Source organism: Trichomycterus rosablanca, chromosome 4 (genome assembly GCF_030014385.1).
Source record: "Trichomycterus rosablanca isolate fTriRos1 chromosome 4, fTriRos1.hap1, whole genome shotgun sequence".
NCBI classification, from domain to species: Eukaryota; Metazoa; Chordata; class Actinopteri; order Siluriformes; family Trichomycteridae; genus Trichomycterus; species Trichomycterus rosablanca.
Genome location: NC_085991.1, coordinates 14,113,444 through 14,126,583, shown reverse-complemented (window position 1 = coordinate 14,126,583; position 13,140 = coordinate 14,113,444). Strand labels below are relative to the sequence as shown.

The 13,140-nt window shown below is 35.0% G+C and overlaps 1 protein-coding gene across 1 annotated transcript; it reads right to left on the bottom strand.

The window, feature by feature from the left end:
• Positions 1–930: 930 nt before the first annotated feature.
• LOC134311836 (uncharacterized) lies at positions 931–12,565 on the bottom strand. Its single transcript, XM_062993503.1, has 5 exons — positions 12,526–12,565; positions 12,060–12,442; positions 1,262–1,402; positions 1,079–1,168; positions 931–963 (listed from the first exon to the last, which is right to left on the bottom strand). The coding sequence occupies exons 1-5, from the start codon at positions 12,563–12,565 to the stop codon at positions 931–933; spliced, it is 687 nt and encodes a 228-aa protein (XP_062849573.1).
• Between the last annotated feature and the right edge of the window lie 575 nt (positions 12,566–13,140).

The window sequence follows — 13,140 nt, the reverse complement described above, 5'->3', positions numbered from 1 at the left end:
TGGGATTTTTGCTCACCGTTCTTATGATCATTTTGACCCCACGGGATGAGATCTTGCGTGGGGTCCCAGATTGAGGGAGATTATCAATGGTCTTGTATGTCTTCCATTTTCTTACAATTGCTCCCACAGTTGATTTATTCACACCAACCTGCTTGCCTATTGTAGATTCACTCTTCCCAGCCTGGTGCAGGTCTACAATTTTCTTCCTGGTGTCCTTCGACAGCTCTTTGGTCTTGGCCATGTTTGAATTTGGATTCTGACTGTTTGAGGCTGTGGACAGGTGTCTTTTATACAGATAACGAGGTCAAACAGGTGCCATTAATACAGGTAACGAGTGGAGGACAGAAGAGCTTCTTAAAGAAGAAGTTACAGGTCTGTGAGAGCCAGAAATCTTGCTTGTTTGTTATTGACCAAATACTTATTTTCCACCATAATTTACAAATAAATTCTTTAAAAATCCTACAATGTGATTTCCTGGATTTTTTTTTCTCATTTTGTCTCTTATAGTTGAAGTGTACCTATGATGAAAATTACAGACCTCTCTCATATTTCTAAGTAGGAGAACCTGCACAATCAGTGGCTGACTAAATACTTTTTGACCCCACTGTATATATTATATTTAACTAGTGTATCATGGTTGTGTGTGTATTGTGATAGCTGTAGTGTATAGCCAGACTGCTACAATAACATAAGGAAGCATTTAAAAGAATCAGTCAAACATTGAAAGAAGCATCATAAAGAAGTAGAACATTGAGGAGGATTGACTAGGATGGTCTATACCAGGGGTCGGCAACCTTTAACACCCAAAGAGCCATTTGGACCCAGTTTCCACGGAAAAGAAAACACTGCAGCCGCAAATACTTTTTGACATCTAAAATGAAGATAACACTGTATATATTGTTTTTTTACCTTTACGCTTTGTATAAACAACTACAGTGTGTTGCTTATGAAAGCCATGAAGTGCTACAAAAAAAAAAAAAAAATTTATGTAATGAACACATTTTGAACTCTTAAAAAAATAATAATAAAAAAACACGCAGATTTGAAGGTCTCTTTCAAATGAATTAAAAAGCTGAACTTTAATTATCCATGTAGCAAACAAAAAATGCAGTGAGCCGTCATCCTTATATCGCCTTTGGGCTTTCGGAGCGTGTAGCGGAGCCTTGACCTGAATTTAAAAAATACATTGGAAAAAAACACTATGCCACTAAACAATGAAAAATAAATATTTTCAAAATATCTGCATAAATATTTATTTTACCTGGTTAATGGGACTTCTGCTGCTGAACCTCTGCAAATCGGGGCTGTACGAAGTCACTTTCATCTTTACGCAGGACTGTAAGCTGCCGTCTGTGAGGCGTGAGCGGTGTTTGTTTTTAACATAGTTAATGGTGGAGAATAGCTGCTCACATACATATGTGGATCCGAAGATCGACAGGACTCCAAATGCATATTTCTTCATGTTTATGTAGGTGTCGGGGATGGCATTCCATGTTTCAAACACGAATTTGTCCAGTCTTTGGCGGGTATACCGGCTTCCGAGAGTGTGACGGTTATTTTGAGCGACGAAAAATAATAACATATAATTTTATTTTTATATTTAAGAATCACAATAATCTTCCAATTTAGAACTACAATTTAAAAAAAGAACTAACACAAATAAAATACACTTCAATTAATTACTTATAATTTATTTTCCCAAGCCATGCGGAGCCGCAGTATAAGGATGAATGAGCCGCGGGTTGCCGACCCTTGGTCTGTACAAACAGGTTTAATGACAATAAATGTATAGTTATACATATAGCAAAAAACAAACAACAAAAACCATCAAACGTGGCATGTGCTAAAATTGCAACTGCAATACAATTCCATATTTAAGTATTATTTGTAAAAATAATAATAATAAAAAATTATTTAAAAAACACTATAATCTAAATGCTAGAACAAAAAAAAAAAAATGTAGAGTAGTGAATCTGCCAAAACATCTGTGTTGAAGTTTTTGTACAGTGCAGCTGTGTTTCCTGTCACTGTGGGCGTCAGTGCACAGTAATATATTACAGAGTCTGATACTGCAGCAGAGGAGATGTTCAGATCCACTTGTTTTAAATCCTGATGACCTTTAGCAGACAAACGTAATGTAATGTTTTCACTTGGATCTCCAAAGGGAAGAGTGGATAGAAGGAACTCTGCTTTAGATTTTGGATATTGACGGTACCACTGCAGACAACAACTGTATCAGTGAAGTCTTTGTAGCTGCAGGACAGAGTAACAGTATCACCTTCAGTTACACTTTTATGTGGATCAAGTGATAGAGAACAGAGCATAATCACATTCTTATCACAGACTGTTTCCATATTTCATAAGTGAACATGGTTTTTACTCACCTAGTGAAATCCACATACACATGAATATAAAGGTGAACATGATGGGTGTGTATCAGTATGAGAATATTTCTGTAAATGCTTCTTTACAGTGGTGGTAGCATCATACATTATGATGAAGCTCCACCTCATGGCAGCACATGAGAGTGACACAGTTTCTTTCTGGTTTATAAGTAAAGTTGTGTATGTGTTACATGAGTTGTTGTATTGAGCACATTGTAAGTAAACACAAGCCACATCAACTATACTAGAAATATTTTGTATGTACAGTATGTGTTTAAATCTGCAACAAGCTACATCAGTTATTGTACAAACACCATTTCCGAATAAACAGTTTGACTAATTTATTCATCTATTTTATTTCATTTTTTGTCATCACCTGTTTTAACCTGGTCAGAGTCATGACAGGTCTGGTTCCACCTGGAAACACAGTGTGCAGGGCAGAAATATCCTGGACATGCCACAAACCACAGGGCTTTGGCCACTGTCCCTTCGGACATAGCCAATCATGTATGTGTAGACAACCATCAAGCCAAAACCATTGACTTCTTGTAAAAAGACGTTGGTTTGATGGCTGTATATGCCTCTCTAAAATCCTAATGTATGCCCCTGTACCAATGATATCTTCTTACATGAGCAAATTGGCTTGGGCGTTGCTGCATACCCATACCATGACAGATGTTTTGCTAATAACAGTTTGGAGGGTCTTTGACAGTGAACTTAACTGACACATCTGAATGATGTATCTGTGTGTAACTGGTGCTTTTTAAGAAAAGCGAGATGTTTTAACGAGCATTTTAAGTTCCAGCAGGTTGTTCTGGTTTTCTAACCTCTAGAACAGGCTGAATTTAATGTTTGTTCATTTTGTGTGATTTTTACTTTAGATTATAATGTTAAATATTAGTATTTTTAGCATGAGTGATGAGTCTTACAAATAAACACAATTGCAGTAATGAATACTAAGAAATGTTAAAGCAGCTTGACATCTTAAAAAGATTTAGAAGGTAAATTGCTAGACAGATACTGTAGCTCCCTCTTCTGAGAAAAGCAGGTTCTGTACCAGTTACTGTTTACAAAGTTTGTTGGGTTTCCTGGCATAGGTATCAAATTTGATAAAGTATTAGTTATTAGTTTTTTGTAAGTAGCCTAGTCCACTCTGACAAAGCTACAATTGAAAATGTCTTAATGTTTTGACCACATTAAGGTTTTTAGTAATATCATTTTATTTTTGCTATTTTTATTTATTTATTTAATCAGCAGAAGTGCATTATATGGCCTATATAATATCCATAACCTATGTATTATTTTAATATTATTATTCGGATGAGTTTAATATTGGTAGTGCCAAGCAGTTACAACCGGTATTTTTATTTGTATTAGGGATGTTAATAATTAAGTGATTAATTACTTAATATAATTAAAATCACTAATTAAATTTTGTTTAAATAGTTGAAACAAAGTCCAAGTGATTGATGATTATAATACAGGGGCATCCAAGTATCCAAGTGTTATTCCCTAAACTCAAAATCTTTAAAACTTGATGCTCCTTGTCAAGAAATGTGTACCCTTAAACTCAACATGTTCAGCTTTTAAAAAAAATAAAAAATAATAATTAAATTTTTTACCGGCTTGAGTGGTGCGGTAAAACATCATCAAAGTGTGAATATGGGACGGATCTTAATTTGTGTGGAATAACCGTCAAATTCACTCTAAAAGCTCCACATGTATCTGTGTTTATCTGGATTCTAAAACGCTTATCTTAACGCTATATTTAACGCTAAACAATGGCACCACCAGTGCAAAAGCTATTTTGTCACTTCTCATGTGACTGCGCCTTTACTGAATGGAATACGGTATTTCAAGATCAAGCATCTCCACGATTAAGAAGCATAAGGAAACAATAAAGCAGTAAAGTTTTCAAAACTGTTTTCAATTGTATTTTAGTGTTGTTAAATTATATTTGTGTTATTTTCAGTGTGTAAGTGTCAAAAACAACCCCATTATTTTACATTAGCCTAAAATATATGCACTTCCACAGCACCATGGAACACATTAACAGGTTTCCTATATACCCTTATGAAAAGAAATATCTTGAAACTCAACGCCTTTTAAACTCGACGCCAATCCCAGAACCAACTGACGTGGAGTTTCAAGGTACCACTGTATTTTCACTTATTATGTTTTGCTTAATACAAGACTTCAGTCTGTGGTCAGTGTAGACTGATCAACCTCTTCATGATGCAGCATGTATTTACAATAGGAGACAGATCTGAAAAAGATTATATTTAGAATGTATGTACAGATGATAATTAAAAGCCATTGCAATCTGTTCTTGAGAAATGTTATTTTTATAATGATTAACAATTATTTACCACAAAGTGGTAGTCCACGACCCATCTTTGCTTGCAAAAACTTTGCTGACTTTGGTGGATAAACTTCATAATGATATGCTTACCTGTTACCAGTTACTCTGCTTATTGTGGAATGTATTCATACAATGTTACTTAAAAATTTTTTTTAATTTTCAGTGATTTTGCTTTTGTCCCAACTTTATTACAGTGTTGCAGGCACTAAATTCAACATGTGTTAATATTCATACAATTTAATCAACCAATGAGAGTATTTTTTTTGCTCCTTTGTCATTTAAATAAAGATTCATCACCAAATCACAGATTCTTACTTTGTCACATTTTACAAAATGTCCCAACTTTTATAGAAATGGAGCTTGTATTATAACATTTAAAATTTTAATTTATCCTATTTTAATTTGAATATACCATATGGTTATTTTCATACAACCCCAAATCAGAAAAAGATGGGACAGCATGGAAAATGCAAATACATTTACTTTGACTTTTATTTGACTGATATGAACATTGTAGAGTAACAGTTTCTGTTTCTTTTACAACAATGTTGTCCTCTACTGGCCCAATTTCATCTGCAAAACCACCTGTTGTAAAGAGAGAAAAATAAAAAGAAATAATGTGAAATTTATTTCAATAATTTACATTGTAAACACAATGTAATAAATCAATAACTTTTATATAAATAAATATATATTTTAATATTACCTGATGCTACAGTGAGAATCAGTGTTATGTATCTACCAACATGAAATAAGTTGCCTGGTTGAGACATTTCTGAACACGGCTCTGTGAGCACTCTAATAGTCTAGTAGTGCTGAATAAAACTTATCACATACGTCTCTAGGAAGCCACACACAGGAAGTGCAGAAGCTACAGCACAACTACACACATCCACAATTTCAGTATCAGTTGTTTACTAAGACACTGCTGGAGACTTTTGGAGTTAGTTGGCTGTCAGTCAGTATTCTCAAAACTCTTTCTTTATGTTTGGCTTTTAAATTAGTTTGATAACAATGGAAATTGAAATACGTTCTTAACATTTTTAATGGTGTCACAAAAAAGCTTTACAGAGACCCCAAATGAGCGAACCCAATTACATAATGATTAGTGATAATTAATTAACAACTATGAACAGTGATTAGGAACAACCAAAATGAGCTCAAGTAAGTGAGAATCATAATGACTAGTATTTACCAGTATTTATAAACGTGCTCTAAACATGAGCTCCTGTAAGCTTTCAGCAACAAAATACTGAAACAAAAGTCAAACAATGGGTGTATAACCTGCTGGTTTATCAGTCACCAACATCCCACACCAAACCATTCAGGGCTTTTTACTGCATTCCAATATTAATGAAATTTGTTCTGGAGTCAAAAGAGCGACAATATTCCTCATTACAGTGGGTAGAACTGTTGTCTTACAGTAAGATGGACCTGGGCTTGATTCCCCGACTGGGTGAACTTTTGTCCAGGGTCTTTTCTGTGTGGAGTTTACATGTTTTTCTGTGTCAGCATGAAATGTGCAACTATTCAAAAATGTTGCATACAAAAAAATTCTTAACTGAAGCAGAGTGGTAGGATATTTTACAACCATATGCATAGTAATATATATAATTTATTTAACTAAACATTTCTTTTTCAGCTCTTCCAACATTTTCTTAAACTATAGAAAGTGTAAAATCTGGGCTTTGACATGGCCATTCCAGAACTCCCCATTTCTGTCTTTTGAGCCATTCCAGAACTCTCAATTTCTTTTTTTGATTCATTCCTTGGTGGATTTACTGGAATGTTTTGGGTCGTTGTTATGTTGTATGGTCCACCTCCGCTTCAGCTTCAGTATTTAGACAGATGGTCTTACATTTTCCTCAAGCACCCTTGGATACAGTAAAGAATTCATAGTGAATTCTATAATGGAGAGCTTGCCAGGCCCTGCTGCTGCAAAGCAGCCCCGAACCATGACATTTCCACCTCCATACTTCACAGTTGGTATGAGGTTCTTGTGCTCAAATGCTGTGTTTGGTTTGCGCCAAACATGTCTTCTGTTTCTGAGCCCAAATAATTCAACTTTGGATTCATCTGTCCAAAGCACATTGTTTAGAAGCCCTGGTCTTTGTCTAGGTGCTCTCTGGTAAACTTTAGTCTTGCCCTGATGTTTTTTTGACAGCAAGGGTTTCCTCCTTGCTCACCTCCCATGAAAATCAAAATGTGTGCAGTCTCTTTCTGATGGTACAACCCCTGGCAAAAATTATGGAATCACCACTCTTGGAAGATGTTCTTTCAATTGTTTAATTTTGTAGAAAAAAAATAAATCACAGACATGCCACAAAACTATCATTTATCAAACTGTCAACCCTCTGGCATTAAGAAACAATAAAAAAAGAAATAAATATAATAGTTGTGGTCAGTCACAATTGCTTTTTTTTAGATCAAGTAGAGGAAAAAAATATGGAATCACTCAAATCTGAGGAAAAAATTATGGAATCATTAGAAAACACTGCACCATTATTACTTTGTTGCACCACCTCTGGCTTTTATAATGGTTTAAACTCTCTGAGGCATGGAGTTAACTAATGACAAACAGTATTCTTCATCAATCTGCCTTCAACTGTCTCTTATTGCTGTTGCCAGATCAGCTTTGCAGGTTGGAACCTTGTCATTGACCATTTTCTTCAATTTCCACCAGAGATTTTCAAATGGATTGAGATCCGGACTATTTGCAGGCCATGCCATTGACATTATATGTTTTCTTGAAGGAAAGTTTTCACGTCCTTTGCCCTATGGCAAGATGCATTATCATCTTGAAAAATGAAGTCATCATCACCAAACATCCTTTCAACTGATGGAATAAGAAAAGCGTCCAAAATTTCAATGTGGACTTTGGCATTTATTGAAGACCATCTCCCCTGTGCCTTTACCCGACATGCAGGCCCATATCATCAACAACTGTGGAAATTAACATGTTTTCTTTAGGCAGTTATCTTCATAAATTTCATTGGACAGACACCAAACAAAAGTTCCAGCATCATCACCTTGCCCAATGCAGATTCGCGATTCATCACTGAAGATCACTTTTATCCAGTCACCCACAGTCCACGGTTGCTTTTCTTTAGCCTACTTTAACCTTGTTCTTTTCTTTTTAGGTGTTAATGATGGCTTTTGTTTGGCTTTTCTGTATGTAAATCCCATTTCTTTTAGGTGATTTCTTACAGTTCAGTCACAGACATTGACTCCACTTTCCGGCCACTTGTTTCTCATTTGTTTTGTTGTGCATTTTCTGTTTTCAAGACATACTGCTTTAAGTTTTCTATCTTGATGCTTTGATGTCTTACTTGGTCTACCAGTATGCTTCCCTTTTACAACCTTCCCATTTTGTTTGTACTTGGTCCAGATTTTAAACACAGCTTACTGGGAACCACCAACATATTTTGCGACATTCCACAATGATTTATCTTCTTGAAGGAGTTTTATAATCCTCTCATTTGTTTCAACTGACATATCTTGTGTTGGAACCATGATTCATGACAATCTGCTTTGTGCAACAGCTCTCCGAGGTGTAAGCACTCTTTTTAAACTGAAGAATAATTAGCAAATCTAATCTGCTGCAGATGTTTTGTTTTTAAACTGCAAATTACAGAGTGATTCCATAATTTTTTCCTCAGATTTGAGTGATTCCATATTTTTTTCCTCTACTTAATCTAAAAAAAGCAATTGTGACTGACCACAACTATTATATTTGTTTCTTTTTTTTATTGTTTCTTAATGCCAGAAGGTTGACATTTTGAAAAATTATAGTTTTGTGGCATGTCTGTGATTTATTTTTTTTCTACAAAATTAAACAATTGACAGAACATCTTCCAAGAGTGGTGATTCCATAATTTTTGCCAGGGGTTGTTGATGCATGTACCTTGACATCAACTGTGGCAAGAGCTACCTGTAGGTCCTGTGATGACATTGTAGCATTATTGGAGACTTCTTTACACTTCTTGTGGTCTACTCTTGGGCTGAACTTGCTAGAATGGCCTGACCTGATCATGTTGGCAGTTGTAAATTATTTTCCGGACAGTGGATTGGCTGATTTCTAATTGTTTTGAGATAGTTTTAAATGCCTTCCCAGACTCATATGCATCTACAACCTTCTTTCTGAAGGCCTTAGAGAGCTCTTTAGATCTCACCATGGTAATAACACTTACTTCAACAATCAAGAGCAAACTAAACTAATGTCTGAGGTTTAAATAAAACTCCAGTGTCCTCTAATGATGGTCTAATCATTACAGCTGATGTGGTGCATCTGATTCTAATTTTAGACATTTTAAGTAGTAATAAATGTGGGGGTGTCCTAACTTTTTCCTCACAATAAATTGCCATTTTTGTTCATTACATTTTACTTGTGTTTAAAAGTAATTTTTAACATTTATGTTGTTTAGTTATATGAGCTCAATCTCTCAGTACTGTTTAAATGAAGCTCAAATGTTCATATGTTTAAATATGTTCAAAAAGACAAAGTTTTTCATGGGGTGTCCTAACTTTCTCACATGACTGTATGTTACTAAAATAGGAAGAAACTTAAAGTCTGAGCTTGATGTTTCATGATCCAACTACTTGGAGATGTTTCTTTAGGTATTTATTTGGTGTTGGGCAGCCAAACAGACAAGCTTTTATGCAAACAGAAACACTTATTTGATTGGTCATGAATTATGTCCAACCCCCCTGTCAACATACCTGAGTGCATCATTTGCATCTGAAACACTAATGATTAATTATATATTTTTATTAACTGTATTAACTCACTTAACACTTTTTGAGAACACTATACTAATACTGTGTAGGATCTCCCTCTGCTTTTAAAAGAGTCTTAGTTCTTCTTGGCATGGATTACTTACTAAGATGTTGGAAACAGATGCATCTAGATGTATGAAATATGAATAGTTCGAAATCCTAGATGCCTTAATATCCTCACTTCTGAGGCATCTTAATATTTCAATGTTATTTTGGCTCAAGAATGAGTGAGCATCCGATGCTGCCTTAGTGATCAAGGCAATCCCAGAATTCATTGCGGGTCGGGTGCTCTTCTCTCACAGAAAAATAAACATGGCTGACGGTGCAGACAAACAAAGGAAGTTATTTTCAAACGTAAATAAAATATTACTGATTTTTAACTTGTATAAACTTGTACCGAGTGTTTTTATTTGCAAGTTCAGGCTTGTAAGTAAATGTAACCGTTATCGGTACATGAAGGAAGATGCTATATTGACATGTTAGCGTGTTGTGCTACCTCAATCCATTGGTTTTAATGGCAATATGCTAAATGCGAAATCCAATGGAATCGCTGTCTAAGTAGCGCGTTCGAATAACCTGCCTTATAAGTCAATGACTTATTAGTATCCTCTCTACTGAGGAAGCTGCCTATGGAGACAGTAAGACAGCAAGGCAGCTCCCTAGGTTTTTGAACACACCCATTATGTGCATTGTACCCAACTCACTCTCACATGGTTATATGTGGTTACTCGCTATCATCCATAACAGTGCATAATCACCAACAGCCTAGACAGGCTCCCGACTGTATAACCAAAAACATTTTTTAATGAGGGACAGAAAATGTTATAATAAATCAAACAATATTCATGGATAATGCACAGAGCATATATCCCTACATGCAGTTTGTTTAAATACAACCCCAAATCCTCATTACTAGCCGTAAATTGCCCTGTCCCAACTTTTTTTGGAATGTGTTGCAGGTCTGAAATGCAGGAATGGAAGTATATTAACAAATGAAATGAAGTTGACCGGACAACATGGAATATCCTGAGTTCAAACTGTCTGCAATCAAATAAAAGTCAAATTAAATGTAAGGAACTCTGCATTTTTATTTTATTTGGATTTTCCATACTGTCCCAACTTTTTCTGACAGAATAAAAAATATAAATATACTGTATATATATATATATATATTAGGGCTGTCGAAGTTAACGCGATAATAACGCATTAACGCGACCTCAATTTAACGCGATTAAAAAAATTAGTGCCATTAACGCAAATTCTAGTTCATGTTGACACTTGACTGGTAGAACAAACGTTTTAATGTCGGACTTGCCACCGTTTTTCATTTGCGGTTTGTTAACATAATGTAACCGATCGTGGTAGTGATGCACTTGCATAATAAAGAAATAAATACACGCTATATTCACAAGTTGTCGGGAGCAGAACACTTTATTACACTTAATTAACTTCTTCTTCTGTACCGAATACCGGAAAGCTGAGTCGAGCACGTTAGTTCATGAACTATGGAAGCCCCAAAGGGTCAAAACACACTCACTTCGTGTAGAAACGTCCATCAAACCATCGTCACGATACAACCACAGAAAAGTCTGATACAATAACTACACCTTATCCCACCTAAAGCACCGCTGATCTACAATGTTTGCTGATGGAGAAATTCTAACCTACAATCTGACATTTACTGCCTAGTATGTGAGTGAATAAAACTCCCTTACAGTTTTCTCTTGTCCCAGCAGTTTTTAACATAAGTACATTTAGCATAAAATGTGTTCACCATTTTAATTGTAACATTTCACTTAAAAATCCTTGTTTTCTAACATTTACACAGATTTTTTTTTAATGCGATTAATCGCGATTAACTATATGAAATTCTGAGATTAATCGCGATTAAAAATTTTAATCGTTTGACAGCCCTAATATATATATATATATATATATATATATATATATATATATATTATTATTATTATTATTATTATTATTTTTTTTTTTTTTTGTTCTTTTTTTTTCAATAAATGTATTTATCCAGGTTGGGACAGGAGACATTTCACCACTGTATTACATCACTTTTCCTTTTACATATACAACACTTATACTGAACTATATCTATTTAAAACTTGCTTTGAATTATTACATTTACTCCAGATATGTTCATTTAGAACTGGAGTTTGTGTGTGTGCTGGTACTAGTGTGTCATAGTACTGTGTGTGTGTTTGTGTATGTGGTGTTAGTACTAGTGTGTACTAGTGTATCATGGTTGTTTGTGCATTGTGATCGTTGTAATGTATATCCAGACTGCTACAATAACATACAGACCCACATTTTTTTTAGAATATTTGGAGCAAAAAGGCATTTAAGAACATGTCAAACATTGAGGAGGATCGACTAGACAAACAGGTTTAATGACAGTAAGCCACATCAAATATAAAATGTGGCATGTGAAAAGTAACAACTGCAGTAAAATTCCATATTTAAGTATGTTACTTATAAAAAAAACATCCAAAAGTTATGAAATAAACACTAGAGCAATAAATAACTATCAAGTTGATTAGTCGATCTGCCAAAACATCTGTGTTAAGGTTTTTGTACAGTGCAGCTGTGTTTCCTGTCACTGTGGGCTGCAGAGCACAGTAATATATTACAGAGTTTGATACTGCAGCAGAGGAGATGTTCAGATCCACTTGTTTTAAATCCTGATGACCTTTAGCAGACAAACGTAATGGAATGTTTTTACTTGGATCTCCAAAGGGAAGAGTGGAAATAAGGAACTCTGGTTTAGATTTTGGATATTGACGATACCACTGCAGATTGTTTACTCTATCAGTAAAGTCTTTGTAGCTGCAGGACAGAGTAACAGTACCACCTTCAGTTACACTTTTATGTGGATCAAGTGGCTTGATTGGATCTGTTGTAGAGTCACCTGTGATAGAGAACAGAGCATAATCACATTCTGATCACAGACTAATGTTTCCATATTTCATGAGTTAACATAGTTTTACTCACCTAGTGAAATCCACATACACATGAATATAAAGGTGAACATGATGGGTGTTTATCAGTATGAGAATATTTCTGTAAATGCTTCTCTACAGTGGTGGTAGCATCATACATTATGATGAAGCTCCACCTCATGGCACCACATGAGAGTGACACAGTTTCTTCCTGGATGTATAATTAAACTTGCATATGTGTTACATGAGTTGTTGTATTGAGCACATTGTAAGTAAACAAAAGCCACATCAACTATACTAGAAATATTTTTAACAAGCTATATCAATTATTGTACAAACACCATTTTTAACTGTCAAGCCAAAACCATTGACTTCTTGTAAAAAGACGTTGCTTTGATGGCTGCATATGCCTCTCTTAAATCCAAATGTATGCTACTGTACCAATGGTACTTCTCACATAAGCAAACTGGCTGGGCGTTGCTGCATACCCATACCATGACAGATGTTTTACACATAACAGTTTGGAGGGTCTTTGACATTGAACTTAACTGACACATCTGAATTATGTATCTGTGTGTAACTGGTGCTTGAAGTTTTAATTAGCATTCTAGTAGTAGTTCTAGTAGGTTGTTTTGGTTTTCTAACCTCTAGAACAGGCTGAATTTAA

Bases quoted from the DNA above. Each gene is read 5' to 3' on its own strand.
- LOC134311836 (XM_062993503.1), bottom strand. From the start codon at position 12,565: ATGTTCACCTTTATATTCATGTGTATGTGGATTTCACTAG. The intron at 12,443-12,525 runs GTGAGTAAAACT...TCTCTATCACAG, and splicing joins GTGTATGTGGATTTCACTAG to GTGACTCTACAACAGATCCA. The intron at 1,403-12,059 runs GTTATTTATTGC...GTATGTGAGCAG, and splicing joins ATCGACTAATCAACTTGATA to CTATTCTCCACCATTAACTA.